At 37.7% G+C, this 15,261-nt stretch overlaps 1 protein-coding gene across 1 annotated transcript; it reads right to left on the bottom strand.

Annotated features, from left to right (window-relative positions):
* Positions 1-11: 11 nt before the first annotated feature.
* On the bottom strand, positions 12-15,243 carry LOC137410554 (KH homology domain-containing protein 4-like). Its single transcript, XM_068095991.1, has 15 exons — positions 15,208-15,243; positions 14,673-14,844; positions 14,090-14,188; positions 13,686-13,768; positions 13,527-13,579; positions 12,874-13,103; positions 11,901-11,987; positions 11,226-11,350; positions 11,066-11,126; positions 9,753-9,876; positions 9,033-9,068; positions 8,298-8,902; positions 5,014-5,478; positions 1,046-1,196; positions 12-365 (listed from the first exon to the last, which is right to left on the bottom strand). Exons 1-15 carry the CDS (start codon positions 15,222-15,224, stop codon positions 292-294), a joined length of 2,382 nt encoding a protein of 793 aa, XP_067952092.1. The 5' UTR covers positions 15,225-15,243; the 3' UTR covers positions 12-291.
* Between the last annotated feature and the right edge of the window lie 18 nt (positions 15,244-15,261).

Below are 15,261 nucleotides of genomic sequence, written 5' to 3'. Positions count from 1 at the left end.
TCCCTGCTTGGTTGTTAGTGTAGACAGCTTTCAGCTCTCTATTTAGCTATAGAGGGTGATATACAGTAAATGTAAGCATTACATAATCTGTTTGGTTGATTAGTACAATAACAGTTTCTTGTCTATTATTGCAAGCAATGTCAATAACTCTTCAATAAATATCATCTTATAACGCGTGCGTCGCATAGAAAGAAAATAATAACTAACACTACAAGCGAATGCAGTAAGGATCAAATAATAAAAAATATATATACAACATATGTACACTTTGTAAAGTCAAATGAAAACAACTTAAACAGGTGGGGGAGGTGGCGGATGTCCTATTGTAGGGTGGCTGTGCATTCTTTTGTGTCTAGGAGGTCCACCTGCAACACATACGTAAGCTCTAGAAAGAATACACACGTTATGCATGCTGTTCATGAAGAATACAACCTTCTGAACAAATGTAAACGACACCTTCTAAATCCATTCATCCCAGCACATTCACTCTAAAACAGACAACACTGCATCAATCTAGTAGAAAACTAGAAAACCAAGTGTGAATACTCCTTAATATAATAATGGAACATAGATCGGAAACTCCCACTACCTTTTTGCCAAAACAAAACAGCGTAATAATATTGAGCAATTATACACTGTTTCAATGACGCGCTTAATTCGCAAGAAAGAAACGCTGAAAGTCCGCAGGTTGGGCAAGTTTTATTACCAGCAAATTCTTAAGGGATGTTTCAAGCTGGCAATTGATGGAAACACCGCTTGATGATGTGCAAGAAAAGGGATGTTTCAAGCTATTCCATTTTAAACATTTTTAACAATTCAGTCATTCTTATTTCGATTTAAGCAGTCTTGAATGCGCAGCTATGGCCTCACACATAGAAATCCCTATCTTCTTTAACAAAGAGCCCACATTGCTCCGCAACATGCGAATATCAAGTGAAACACTTATTGCGCAGTGACTCACCGTGAGCAAAACGTCAATCTAGTAAATATGAAACAGAGAATGTATGGCGGTATTGTTATGGCCCCAGACAAGCCGACGACTCACCTTCGTCTGTTTCGTGTGTAGCAGGAGGAGGTGAGGAACGGGAAGAATAGTGGTGCCTTGAGCCAATGTATGGTGGCCTGTGTTCACTCGCCTGACCATACTCAGGATACACTCGCTTGCTTTGATAAGCGTCAGCCAAGTGAGGAGGAGGCTACGCACAAATAGATGAGAGACTAGAACGGGTAAACTATAATGGACATGATAATACGGCAAACTAATTAGCTTTCATCGATCACAATATTTACAGCAATTGTTAAATCAATTCGTCAAACTTCTACTCAGATTGCCAGAAAATGAATTTTTCAATATCACAAGAGATTCCAACAAACATTCAACTACACCCAAAATAACTTTCAAAATTTTGAGATTTTCAAAGTATTAGTTTTGTAAGTAAAAATGACAGGGTAATAAAATTTGAACGTAGTAAAATAAACCATAGAACTTCATCTATCAAGGTCTCTACACATCCCTACACATTGCCGAGTCTGCACTTCAGTTTGTGTGCCACTGAGGTGCAGTCACAATAACACATTTGTTACGGATTGTCACTTTATTAATCTAGTTTTGTCAATAAGTAATTTAGTTTTTAAACTTGGATTTAAAGTTTGATTTCGGCTTTCCAATACAATCCGTCCCAGAAGGCTGCTTAACAAAATTTTTTTTTTAATTCTGAAACAATTTTTTCCATTATTAACATTGTAAATGATGTTAATCTATTTTAAAGCGTTTTAACTACTTTTCAAGTATTTCTACATTATTTTAACCCATAAACTACGTATATAGCACCTTGGTAAAGTCATAATGAGAAGTTCCGGCTAGGCAGAGAAATGTATTGCAATTTGTAACCCTGCCTCATTTTCACGTTTTTTATGAAAAATAATGTGTAGCAATAGATAGAATCCACTAATAAACCCACAACACAAAATACAGGCAATGTTTCACAAACCCCAATGAATGAACATACACAGATACATAGTAAACATATGAACAGTAAACATAATGCATGTCCATGTCATGCTTCCTCAGCTTCTCTGGGGATATTCAAGTTCCAAATTGTTTGTTTGACATCTGAGGTAAAAAAATATGAAATTGTTTGTTCAAACTCCGATTTTCTTGGGATCTAAGATATTCAAAAACTAAGGTTGAACTGTATGTATACTCTGGTAGAAATATTGGCTCTCACATACAACAGTTTTAATGTAGAAAGCAGATCTTCGAACGACTGACTAACTTCTTATGTAAAGGCTTGACCGTGTATGACTGTTTACCTATCATGAAAAAGTGAATCTTCAAGCATTTCTTTATACCAGCAAAACAAGACATACCATAGAACCTCTATTTGAATGCCACCTCTATTTGACCGCCACTATGAGAGACGGGTTGAAAAATAGAGCGCTACCCGCTATTCGAACGCCACTATGACAATCTTTGATCTATAATCTTTGATTTATATGAACCCATAATATCAAGTGATCAGTAAAAAAGTGTCCACAAACATTAACAAGGAATATCAATTACATCAATAACAATCAATTCTTTCGTTGTCTAACTCCAAAGCATTTAGCTTTTTTTGTTAAAACTTTGAAAGCAACACCATAGAAATAATTAATAACTGTCTTAGGCTAATAGTAGTTCCTTGTTTAATGTGGTCGTCATACTTCGAAGTACATGTATATAAAAATGCATTGCGTAAAAGGCTTGCTCTGCCAAAACATTGTTTGGATGCTAATATCGACTAGTTATGCAGTGCAGAAGTAGAGTTGAGGTCAGAAGAGAAGACATTGTTTGAAATTATTATTATTTAATTTCAGCAGATGTTATTTTCATCGAAAGCGACAATCAAAACGCAGCTATCCGATCAAACGATACAAATTTTTTTTTTAAAAAACGTTAATTTTTGTTTCTGCATGTAATATAAGTATGGTTCGTTTATGTCACTTGTTCATGAATATATCTTTGTAGCATTTGATAGATTATCCTTATATAACCTATAAATTTGCGCACAGCATATTATTTGATAGCAACATTGCAGTAATCTGATCTTTCAATTTGTCAACCCTAGTAACTCCTCTTCTAGTGTGCATAAAAAGCTAGTTTTGGCAGCAGACTGTAGCAAACATATCAACGAGTGCAATGAACTTTTATGCAACATTGGTAAATATGGATATTAAATAAAAATATGTCTTCAAACTTAAAATGAAATAAAAATTAAAAGCTCGATCAAATTGCAAAGCAGGACACAGGCTATAATATCATCATAGGTTATTTGCAAGCAATAGATATCACCTGGTAGAGATATTTCTCAGTTTCTCAATGCATATTTATTATGTGATCTTTGACAAGTTGGAGGTAAGTTAGCAGATTTATTGCATCCAAAAGGTTTAATTAATGTGGATCCACTAAAAATAGAGGGCAAAATATAGGCGACATTCGCTTCACCCGTAAAAGGGCTAAATTTATCTTCCCGAAAATCTGATGAGCCATTTGATAAATACACTGCCAGCCTCTATTTGAACGTCACCTCTAACGGACAGCCACCATAGAAAGGGTTGAAAAATAGATTCAATTACAGGTTTTACGGTATGTGTAAATATCGATCAGTTTTTTGCAGATTATATTGATTATCATACCTGGTTTTCCAAAAAATGTTATTTTCTTTTTAAATTGCTGAAAAGCAAGACATTGCGTAATTAATTGTACATTTATTTTTAACATCAATACCACCATTAAATACTTCAAATACAAGATTCAGGGCTTTTTATGGCAGTTACTAAGACAAAGTGAGAAATAAAAACTGGCAGCGTGGAATAATTAATGGTTGTTAGTCTCAAGTATGTTACACAAAGTTGTGCAAGTATAGCATTAATTTCATGGAACTTGACCTACTGTTGTTATAAACACCACTCATGAAATGTTTATTAGTATTTATGTTAAATTATTACTATTGGGATCTTCAGTAATTGGAAAGACTATTGCCACCGATGAAGAACGCATTATTATAAAAACAAATACATAAAGGTTTACATGCAACAAAATTCACATTACAGCTATTTGGTAACGAAAGATTCACTATATCTCACTCTGCCGTGTTGTCGGCGCAAATTATGTGGAAATGTGATTACAAGCTCTTAAAAGCTCAAAACGAACAGTTAATCGAAGCTATCACAAAAACGCCATAGTTTGGAATCTCTTTATTTTGATGACATTCTCAAACATTATGGTTATTATTTTGACATTATGTTATCACGCGAATTGAAAGGCCAATAAAAAGCTCAATATAAAACGTTGTGTAGTACTAGTTGATGACAAACATTTCCGGTTCTACCGGGAAACCCGTATCAAATATATAAGCGCGCTACTTTACAGTTTCGTTTCAGCCCGGTCTAATCAGTTATTCATAATCTGATCATGTGGCCCATACTTCCTGTCAAATGGCGCGAACAATTTTTGCAGCATTTTTCGACTATCACAGGTGACCAAAAGGCTCGTCGTGTTCAGCAGAGGATGATATATACTTCTTTAAGATAAGGTTAAAAAATTAAACAAATTTTTACGGTAGGTTCTGAGATATCAGTGCTCAAAGTGACAGCATTACAATGATGATGAAATAGACGCGCAAGGATGATAGACATGGTTTTATTGAATGCGTGAAGTATATTTGTGAAAATATTTCGACGAATGAGATTGCATGAAAGTGTAAACAGAAGCGATAGTGTTCATCTATGTCCCATTTGAGCCGCTTTGGAAAGGGATTCTGTGACGACTGCGATTAACTGTTCGTTTTTGAGCTTTTAAGAGCTTGTAATCACATTTCCACATACTTTGCACCTACAACACAACAGAGTAAGACGGTGAATCTTTTGGTATCAAATAACTGTAACGTGAATTTTGTTGCAAGTCAATCTTTAAACGAATCAATTTCATATTACCATTTGGTCTATGCGGTAAAAGGAATAACAGGTACCAACCTCTATAGGGGGCAAAGAAGAAACTGGGCGATGAGGAGGTGGCAAAGGCCGAGGAGAGTTGTGCACATCCAGATCCATAAGATTCGGAGCGACAGCAGCACTCTCAGTAACAGCACTATGTGGAAGGCTTGCGTATCTGGGTACAGCATTAGAAAAGGAGGAAGTGCCGACCCCGGCGAGGTGTACACCAGAGTGTGAAAGTGGCACAGGACCACGCAGTGCAGTCACATGATGTGGGTTAGGCTGAAGTATCTCCACCACCTCCACTGGCTCCCCGTACTCGTTGAGTGTAACTGGAGGTGGGTGAGAGGCAGGGGCTGGGTCAGGGACAACAGGCTCACCTACGTGTTCGACGGTGAGGGGTGGCGGAACAGACACATCAGGAGGATCTATACAGACAAGCTGTCTTTCTACCGGCTGTTGAAAAATGTATGTGACTGTTTCCTCGGGAGGCTTATGCATCATCTGTTGACAGGAAACGAAGGTCTTCATGTACAAATCAAGTTTCTGAAACTTACGCGGGCTGAGGAACAAGATCAAAGTACATTCAGCAGAATTTAGCATGGTGATGATACTTGAGACACTCAAAGGGTTGCCACTTAACCTAACATCAGTTTTAGAAAGACCACACCTTTAGAACAACAAAACGATAAATAAATATTTAAGATAAGCCAAGCTGTTGAAATGTAAGTGTCATCAAAATTATTTTTAAACATCTAAACTAGGTGAATATTACCAGTGTTGCACAAGTAATAAAAACGTTTTCGAGTAACTTATGAATTTGTATGAGCTCATGAATACATGAATTGCGCGAATGCGAGTAACTGGAGCTAGTCCAAATATTTGCTACCATAAAAGCCGTGACTGTCCTTCCGAGCGTTGAACGAAGATTGCACCTCACAGGAATTGAAACCATGCAATCGGCAGATGCACGGATGTGAAATCAAGTGCACCACCACCGAGCGACGCAGTCAGCTTTCCCTGGCTAGGATTCTGTCATGCAACCATGATCTTCAAGTGTGCTAGCATTAGTATTAGCGCTAATTATTCCCTAGTATGGCAAGGTGGCAGCATGGTGTAGTGGTTAGTGCGCCTGTTTGCAATCTGGTGTTTTTGAGATCAATTCCAGTCCGAAGCAGTTTTTCTGTTCCTATAGCTTTATCCCTCTAACTGGACATACGGACAAAAAACATACTCTTACCTTTGTATATAAATGTACTAGTTGATAGCCCGGCGTTGCCCGAGTAATAAGTCTTTGCACAGAAAAAATATTTTCGTTTAACATATAACAGCAGTTACCATTCTAACTTTCAAACTTCATATCATGAGAAAAGTTTTTTGTGCAGTTTAAATAAACTGAGAGAAAAAATAAAACAACTGTAAAGGTTTTCAAACTTTGTCAAACAACTGTAACTTTCAAACTTGCCATCATGAGGAAAATGTTTTGTGCAGATCAAATAAATTAAGAAATAAAATGAAAAAGCTATGAAAGTATTTAAATGTAACGTATATGTATATATTTTTATATGTATGTATAAAAAAGGTTACTGCTCCAGCCGAAGCTATCCATTAAAACTTTGAATACGACGATACTGGTACCTCTCGACACTGGTACAAATGTAAAAATGAGATATCGGACAGTCTTTGTCTGATACTTTGTCAGACCGAACGGAGAGAGAATGTGGAGGCTATCTCTATTCGAGATAATATAATTGTCCGCATGAAAAGTATTAGCCTTTACCGATTTAGCAATTCAATCTTATGAAAAACTGGAAATAGAAGTGTAACGGCAAATTTGAAATTGAATCGGCACATTTCAAAAGTACAAATTGAAAAAATAGGCAATGGTAGCAAAAGATAAGTTTTTAAACAATTTCAAAATTAAAAATGCAAAAGGTAATATTAGTTAATAACCAAAAGGGCACATTTAGCTTGTGCATATGGTATACGTTATATGATAAGAGCAATAGAATGTGAAGGACTGTATAGCTCAGTGGTTATAACGTGTTTTGAAACTTGCCATTGCAATCTTCGTGAGTTCAAAACCAGCAGGAAGTGAGTTTTTCATTCAAAGATTCAATAGCTATAACTGGACAGGCAGACATCCAAACAGACGACGACAAATTTGAGATTTACAGTCAAACATGGATAACTCGCCCTCGGATAGCTCGAACACATGGTTAACTCGAACAGTTTCTTTGGTCCGTTCCCACGTAATGATAAAATGCTTTAGATAACTCGACCTCAACTCTGTTAACTCGAACAGTTTTTTGCCCAACGGCTACCGAGACGGTTGTTAACGCTTTAGAAAATCACTTTATTGCAAGTCATAGAGGTAAACCTCAACTTTTCATAATTCATAGGCGTCGTTATTACAACCATCGGCAAAATATTTTTGTCAACGACTTTTCTAAAGGTTTGGTGAAATTTGATTTTTACCAAACATCCGCTTAGCGATCGCCTTTCGGAAGCATGGAAAAGTGAGGTGACTTTCGCATAAGCTTCAAGAAAAATCGGCAAAATTGATCTTGGTTAAAACGATCAAAAGAAAAAGATGTCTTTTCTTCTGAGCATTTCAACAACGATCAAGTTTTACCAATTTTAATCTAAAAAACGTCCTGGCAATAACATCACCTCAAACAACAAACCAATTACAAATGATAGAAAAATCTCCTATACTTTTTGGTAAAAAAAGTTTTAAACTTTACATTAGAAGCATTTAATTTGAAACAAGCCATTTATGCTTTTGATTTATATTATAGTTTGTATATGTACATGTCTCTAATAATAAATACATGGACTTGTGACAGTGCTCTGATAACTTGAACGCTTTAATAACTCGAACACTTTCGCTCGGTATCGTGAAGTTCGAGTTATCCATGTTTGACTGTATATATATAGACACTAGAGTGTTTTCAGAGACAAATCAATGCCATCACAATAACCGATTTCAGAATTGAGGGCAATAAATTGATCGTAAACTATCAGTATCCACAAGCTGGTTTTAGAAGCCTCTTTTAATAACAAAGTTAGTAAGTAGCACATAAAATACAAAGCTTTGTCCTTAAATGACGAAGTTAAAGTGCAACATACTTTTGTCATGCAACCAACAGACTTAATAATGATTCAACTCAAAAACTGTCTGCAATCTGTCTTGCACATTCAACTTGAGGTGCATTCATCTGTGAAGTTGCTTTTGATGAGGCAACTATTTACCAACTGTAAAAGGTGCTTGCATTCACAAGAAATATAACACGAAGGATTGGAGTTGAGAAGTGACTCACCGGTAATGGCTGTGGTCCTGGTATGCTTATGATGGGTACGTGTCCACCATCTTCTATCACTCTACCTGCCTGACTCACCAGGACAACATGAGGCTCTGAGATGGCACGCGGAGGTGGTTGGTTAGCTAAAACAACTGGCGGAGGCATAGTTGTCATGATAGGGGGCGGTTGACCGGTGACAACAGGCAGTGGGATGCTAGTCACAATGGGGAGAGGTTGACTTGTCCCAATAGGAAGGCTCGTTACAACAGGTGGAGGCACCGAAGTCATGACAGCGAGTGCCGGTGCCTCCACCGCTATCGGGTGTGAAGACGAAGTCAAAATTGGCTGAACCACAGGTGCGGCAATATCGTGGCTGAGTGGTTGGATAGATGCGAGGGGTCTGGATAGAGGCACTGTTTGATGAACAACCTCAATACCCTGAGAGGTCAGACTATTGTAACCAACAGCCTGCGTGAGAGTGCTGGTGGTGAGTGGGTGTATAGGAGCTGCTTGTACATATGTAGGGGCTCGGGAGAGCGGCAGCATCTGACTGGCAGGCTGCTGCATAAGGGAAAGTGGTGGAGCTGCCAGCCGCAGCGTAGAACCAGAAGAGGTAAACATAACTACAAACAAATGTAAGTTTGCCATATTTTAGATAAGTAGAAACTTTCAGCTTTTCTCCACCAATGATTAAAATAGATTTGCTAGAACATCACATAAAGGAAGGCTAAATAGTAGTCATCAAAACCTTACCACGCTGATCTGGCGCTTGGTAGTTCATCACCGCCTCTACAATAAGAACAGAGGGTGTCAGTAGTGGCAGGCGGTTGGAAGACGGCATGTCACTAAACCAGGAGATGCTGCCATTGAAAATTTAGGGCCTTACGAGTAAGTAGATAACTTCGGCTTACACATAAATTAGTTAGTAAGAGCCAACAACTTGAACATGTATCATTATTCGTCTTTCAAAGAACATCGACAAGTACATGTACACTAAATTTGCAGCAAAAATAGTTTCCTAATGTATAGCAATTCTAACTTCATGGAATATCCTAACTTGGTCAATCAACTAAACGGTTTAGCCTGAGGTTCTAAACAGCAAGGTAATAGACTCACAGACACGCACTTCTCACACGCTCAGCTATTGACTTTTTGTAAGAAGTAGCAGACTGTGTTATAACTATAAGTGCTAAGAAAAGGAAACAAATTGAAATATCAATTTATTAACACTGGTACACTTGCTATTGTAGCTATTGATATACCCTCATAGGGATTAAATGGAGACAGCCTGATTTAGTGACAATTCTATTGGGGCGCTGCAAACAAAAATCATTGAGATTAGTAGAGCAGAAAGCAGCGATGAGCTCCTTCCTGCAGTCCGCCATCAGCACTGACCTACAAAAGACATAGGCCTGCTGGCAGCCGTCGGGCCTAATACGGAATGGCTGGCTATGGACATAAGAGAAGACTTACGCTGCCCAGAAACCAGCGATGCCGAGTGGTCAGCATGGTAAGACATGCTGACTGACGCTCGAAGAGCCGCAGGAGACGCTTGCAACGCAAGTTGCCGCTGAAATTGCGCATAGTCATTCTGAACCTAAAGAGATTAAAGAAGCATGGCAATGGTTAGTCAGTGCCCTCTGGGGCAGGTGGCGCTGACAACAGATACCTAGTTGAACTTTTAATTCAGAGTCGAAAGTTATTAAAGCAGATTCTATGCCGGTATATACATTTGCTCGACTTATTGCTAACTAAAACCTGCATAGAACTCGCTTTACAGACTTTTTAATTCAAACTCGAGGAAGTTAACAATTTTTATTCAGTAGTTATATTTAGAAAAACTGGAACAAGTAAATATTCTAATTTGCTGAAACAAAATTATCATCATCTATACATTAGGATACCATGATCAATACAATTAATTTTTTTGTTAACAACAATCTCCAAAAGTTAGGTAAATACAATGAACCATCTATTACTGAGATTAATTTAATGCCATAAAACAGTAAAAGAAACAGTTACTTCAGCTATTCACACCAAGAAAAAAAGCTATTTCGCATTTGTGATGGAAATGACATAAATGTGACGTGGCATGCAGACCTGGTATTACCATTTAGAAAAAACCCATCTCAGTTGACTAATGCGTCCATTCTAGCAAAACATTAGCAGATGTTACAAACAATTCCATAAACCAATGAATAAGACCATTATACTCTCAAAAATGACAGACACAACATACAAAACATGACTTTCTTTTATAGACATTTTAAGGCAGCAGCAACTAGCAACAAAATATTATTTTCACATTTTTAAACAGTTATAATACAATGTCTAATTTGACAGAAAAGAAAGTTAAATATGCTGGGGTTAATGGCAGATAAAAGAACAAACCTATTTTACATGAAACAACAGGCGATAGTAAAACTGTTAAGGCTACCTTGACCCCGGCAGTTACCACAATGGTACTTATCACAGCCGTCGCCATCAAAGCAGAATGACAAAACAGCTGAGAGAGGCACCAAAGCTTCTATTGCAACATACCCATCAGGCAATGAGGAAAACTTGCTAAAGGGATTGAGCAAGAAGATAGAAAAACACTTGGACTTGAATAGCACCTAAATTTGTGTACTGTCAAAGTGGGAGAAACTAACGTAATCGGTTTTGGTGAGGAAACATGTGATTTCCCAACAAGTTATTGAGAGGTGGAGAAGGAACCTTAAGCGCAAGAGCAATCGCCATGGATACAATATGTCCATGCGTAACAAATAGGCATCTTTCCTCCTTACCGTTTTAATGAGGTCTCCCGCTAGCTGCATCGCGTGCTCTAGACCACTCTGTGTCATGTGCCTGTAACCATGGTGACAAGTCATTTAGCACCAATATAAAACAGTATCTAGAGAAGTGAAGATTAAAATTAGGTTCTAAATACAGTAAAACGATGCTCACTTCAAATGTATGTGCATAGGCTCTGAAGACTCCTGGGCTGTCTTAGGGTCCAGATACCCCGAGTTACGCCCTCGCAGCGTCACCACTGCTCCTGATGTGGAGTGGATATGCTGGAGAAAAGACCCCTACAATCAAGGACACCAAGTAAAATGTGACAACATTTAACCTCATTAGCATATACTTGACACATAACGCGTACAGCATGAGAGTTATGTTAACCACTTCCACGGACATCTTTCAAGTTTTGTAAGCTAGTGACGAATAATCAAAACCAAATCTATAAACAAGCTTGTCAATTGTTCCTGACTGAGCAGCTGGCCAAGAATTTGATTTTGCTCATTTGCTTTGATGAGGTGACGTTGCGAGAATTGGTGCTGCTAAAAGAGGTCTCCTCTAGGTGGTAGACTATTGAATGTTTTACGTAGAGCAGGTGCGTACGTGCTGAATGACACTAATGTAATTTGTGCTTCTCTGATTAGAGATGCCCAAGTTTTGTGGTGAAAGACTGCTTATGAATGTGAGATATGATTATTTGAGGTTCGTGCTGCATACGTACATCATCGACATTATTACTGTGGGACTGCGCATGATGGTAGCAGGGAACTAAAAGTAGATTACAAGCGACAGTGAACGTCAGGTAAGTCATATAGCAGGCATAGAAAGGTTAAGACAAACCTCGGTTCCTAGGATCATACTTCTGACGTCAAATGAAGGAGGAGCGTGCTCCAGACCAATAAACATCTTCTCTTCAATCAATGGTATCTGAAGTAATGGATGAAATAAGATTTAAAAGATACAGCTAGCCCCTAAATTCTACCACTCAAAATGCCTAAATGTTAGAATTAGCTACAGTTCTAGACTCCTTAAAATGTGAAGTCTCTGCTAAACCATTTTCGATTATGGATGTTTTCAAATTCCCTACACACACCCCAGAGAGACACAAGTGATAAAATTATCTAACATTTACTGGGTAGGCAGTGAGCATTCTGTCATGCCCAACAGATCAAAAACTTGATGCTGTTCTCTACAACTAAGCTCCCCATTTCCACAAGCTTCTGATGATATATAACCTACACATTAGTTACTTTATTAATAACCCATGAGTGAATCCAATCAAAACATTTTTAGCATTTACATAATGCCGCTGTTATGGAAAAATTGCTCAATTATGACTTGTCCATTGACCCTACCCAATAGATTATTACTTAACCTCATGTACCACAATTACATAAAGTCTGTCGTGAGTCTACTACGACTGTGATGTGTACTCGATAGAAATCTGAAAGCCACACATGTACCCCATGCCATGCATGTATCCCACAAATATATTGCCTTGATAGCCATTCAAGTCGCGCTGCCAATGATAGTAGGCGTAAGACGTTATGAACAACTTGAAGCTCACAGCATTCATAGCTTGATGAAATAGCTCAATGAAAAAAGGAGATACTCAGCTGTATGTTGACAATAAATATGCAATTCACAGATACTAGTCCGAGTCCTTAAAGCCTAGAAAAAAAATGATAAACGTAACCGTTCATCAAAGATGTTGTTACTATAGGGTTAGCAACCCATTTACCATACTGGACCGAAAGTGTTAACCGGGTTTCCCAATACTCATTGAGTAACACAAGATCCCTTATGAAGTTACCTGGGCAGCAGCTGACTGTCCAGAGAGATGAGAAGGAGGCGGTTGACTAAGATCAGGTTGAGGTGTGTGCACAAGCGCTATCGAACTGTTGACCAATTCCGGAATGGGTCCCGAGACTACATTCTGATTGAACTCAACGACAGGAGCTGCTAAAGAAATGGTACTGCCTCTGGTCTGGTTTACTATTCCTCCATTTTTAAGAATAATTTGATTGATCTCTTGCACTGCTCCTGTCAATTGAAAAACATTTATTTATGAGATAGATAACACATCACATTTAGTTAACAGTTGATAAATCGATTATGCGGTGTTTGAAATAAAACTAAGTGTTGCCAATAGAACTACAAAAACAATCGCCAATAAAAAACAATCTACTCTCTGATAACTAGTTGAACATTCGAACAAACAACTAGATTAAGCTTTTAATATTCCTCGGTGGCATTTCCTGACTGTACTGAAGGACTGAACCATCTAACTACGAGGCCATGAACAAGAAAAGCTGAGTTTAAAAACCGATGAACATCAGGATAAAAAATCTGCTAAATCATGCTATTTGACAAATCGGAAAACGTTAATACAGCATGGAGGAAGATAGGGAAGTCAAGTCAAAATCGTGCAACAGAATAAGTAGACAACAGGAGGTAAGCACTCACTCTGCACATTGTCCTCTGTCTCAGCTTGAATGTATAGATATAGAGGTCGGTCCCTGCATATGAAATAAGTGAGCAATAAGAATTGAGCAAACCAAATTCACAATGAAAGTCTGTGCATCATGAAACGATAAGAAATATTCGAAGAGTAGGAAAACTCGCCTGTTTGTATCAGTCAGTGTCCTATTTTCTGGGCTCACGTAGCGACCCTTTGTTGATATGGAAGCACCAGATTTCTTTGAAATCTACATAGTATGTATTTAACAAGAAGTTAAGGACATTCAAAGAGTGGCACAAGTGCATTAAAAAGAAACTATTTTTATTAAACAACATTCTTATATAGCCACCTGAATTTCTGCCGGCTGGTTTTAACAGGATTTTTTTTGCAGTTTAAACCATAGCGGCAAGAGTTTGGCATCTCTGATTGCAGGATACACATTATCTAGGCAGGTTCGTTGTTCCTTGTTGTTATTACTGACACAGAGAATGTTTTGAGAAACAACAGGCACTTTTCGAGTTTAAAGTTAAATTTTGTCTCAACATTCTTACTCTTAACAAATCCTTACCTCTTCTTGGCTAGAATTTCGAGTTAAAATATCCCTGCATATAATTGGTGCATCATTGATTTCAACTTCAGCATCGAATTTCTTTTTCACATGCGGCAACTACAAATAAGAGCAATAGCAATTATGTTGGGGCTTGTGTATATTTGGTACACAAAAGTTAACCACCCCAGACTTTGATAGGAAAGTGACCATTAATATTAGTATGATGCTCAATCACAGATCAGATCAAATGAAAATCTTCTGCAAAAGACCCTCCAGTGGAGGTAAAAAATAGCGGAACTCTACTTTAAAGAACAAGCTAGCTACCCAATATCAATATGCTATGATAAATAATCCTTTCTGAGCAATAATATCTGTTGAGCTAAAATTCATCAAAAATTTAGTATTTACGTTTCAGTCAGATTGTCAATCCTCAATTGTTTCCCTTTCTCAGAACCAAGCTAAAGGTTTCCTAAAGTTAGTTCTTAGTTTATGCTAGTTCAATCGTAGTTAACTACATACAACAGCAACGTTTAAAATGGCTCCAAGTAAAAAAACCTATCCGTGTGCAACAAAGGTTAAGACTTTGATGGTCATTCTTTACTTTTTTCTTATCAAACGGTATCCCAGCTCGAGACAGTTGAGAAGGCTTAAGCTTTCCTTGTGCAACTAATAACGCGTTTATATTCGATGCTGCTTCAGCTGCTTTAGACAAGCTATCTAGGTTACTGGTTTCTCGGCCCACAGTCGACTCTTGAAGTTTCATGTCGCCATTACTAAAATCAAAAATATAGTTTAGATTGCAATGTACACGTTAATACAATGGCCACCACCATAGAAACAAATTTACCATAATATCAAGCGCAACAACTGAAATAGCAATAAAACTATGATTAACACAAACAAATGAGAGCAGGACAAATATAACACACGAAAAGCCCTTAGCATTAATTCACCAAAATAATTAATCGAACATCGATATCATGACCAGTATTAGCATACTTAACCCTAATCTAACGTCAGTAAAAACAACCATCCGCAGCGTACAACTTCTATTAAATAAAATGCAAACTAATTGAAAATTATGAAAAATTCAACGAAGTATTAAATCAAGTATAAACAAAAATTAGCAGAACTACCTTAAGGTGGCGGCCATAACACCGGAACTGATTAATAGTCGCATGCGCATAGGC

Source organism: Watersipora subatra, chromosome 1, assembly GCF_963576615.1.
Source record: "Watersipora subatra chromosome 1, tzWatSuba1.1, whole genome shotgun sequence".
NCBI classification, from domain to species: Eukaryota; Metazoa; Bryozoa; class Gymnolaemata; order Cheilostomatida; family Watersiporidae; genus Watersipora; species Watersipora subatra.
This window is presented reverse-complemented; position numbering and strand designations above follow the sequence as displayed.

Bases quoted from the DNA above. Each gene is read 5' to 3' on its own strand.
- LOC137410554 (XM_068095991.1), bottom strand. The intron at 14,189-14,672 runs GTAAAGAATGAC...TCTTATTTGTAG, and splicing joins TACCGTTTGATAAGAAAAAA to TTGCCGCATGTGAAAAAGAA. The intron at 13,104-13,526 runs GTGAGTGCTTAC...TTCAATTGACAG, and splicing joins GACAGAGGACAATGTGCAGA to GAGCAGTGCAAGAGATCAAT.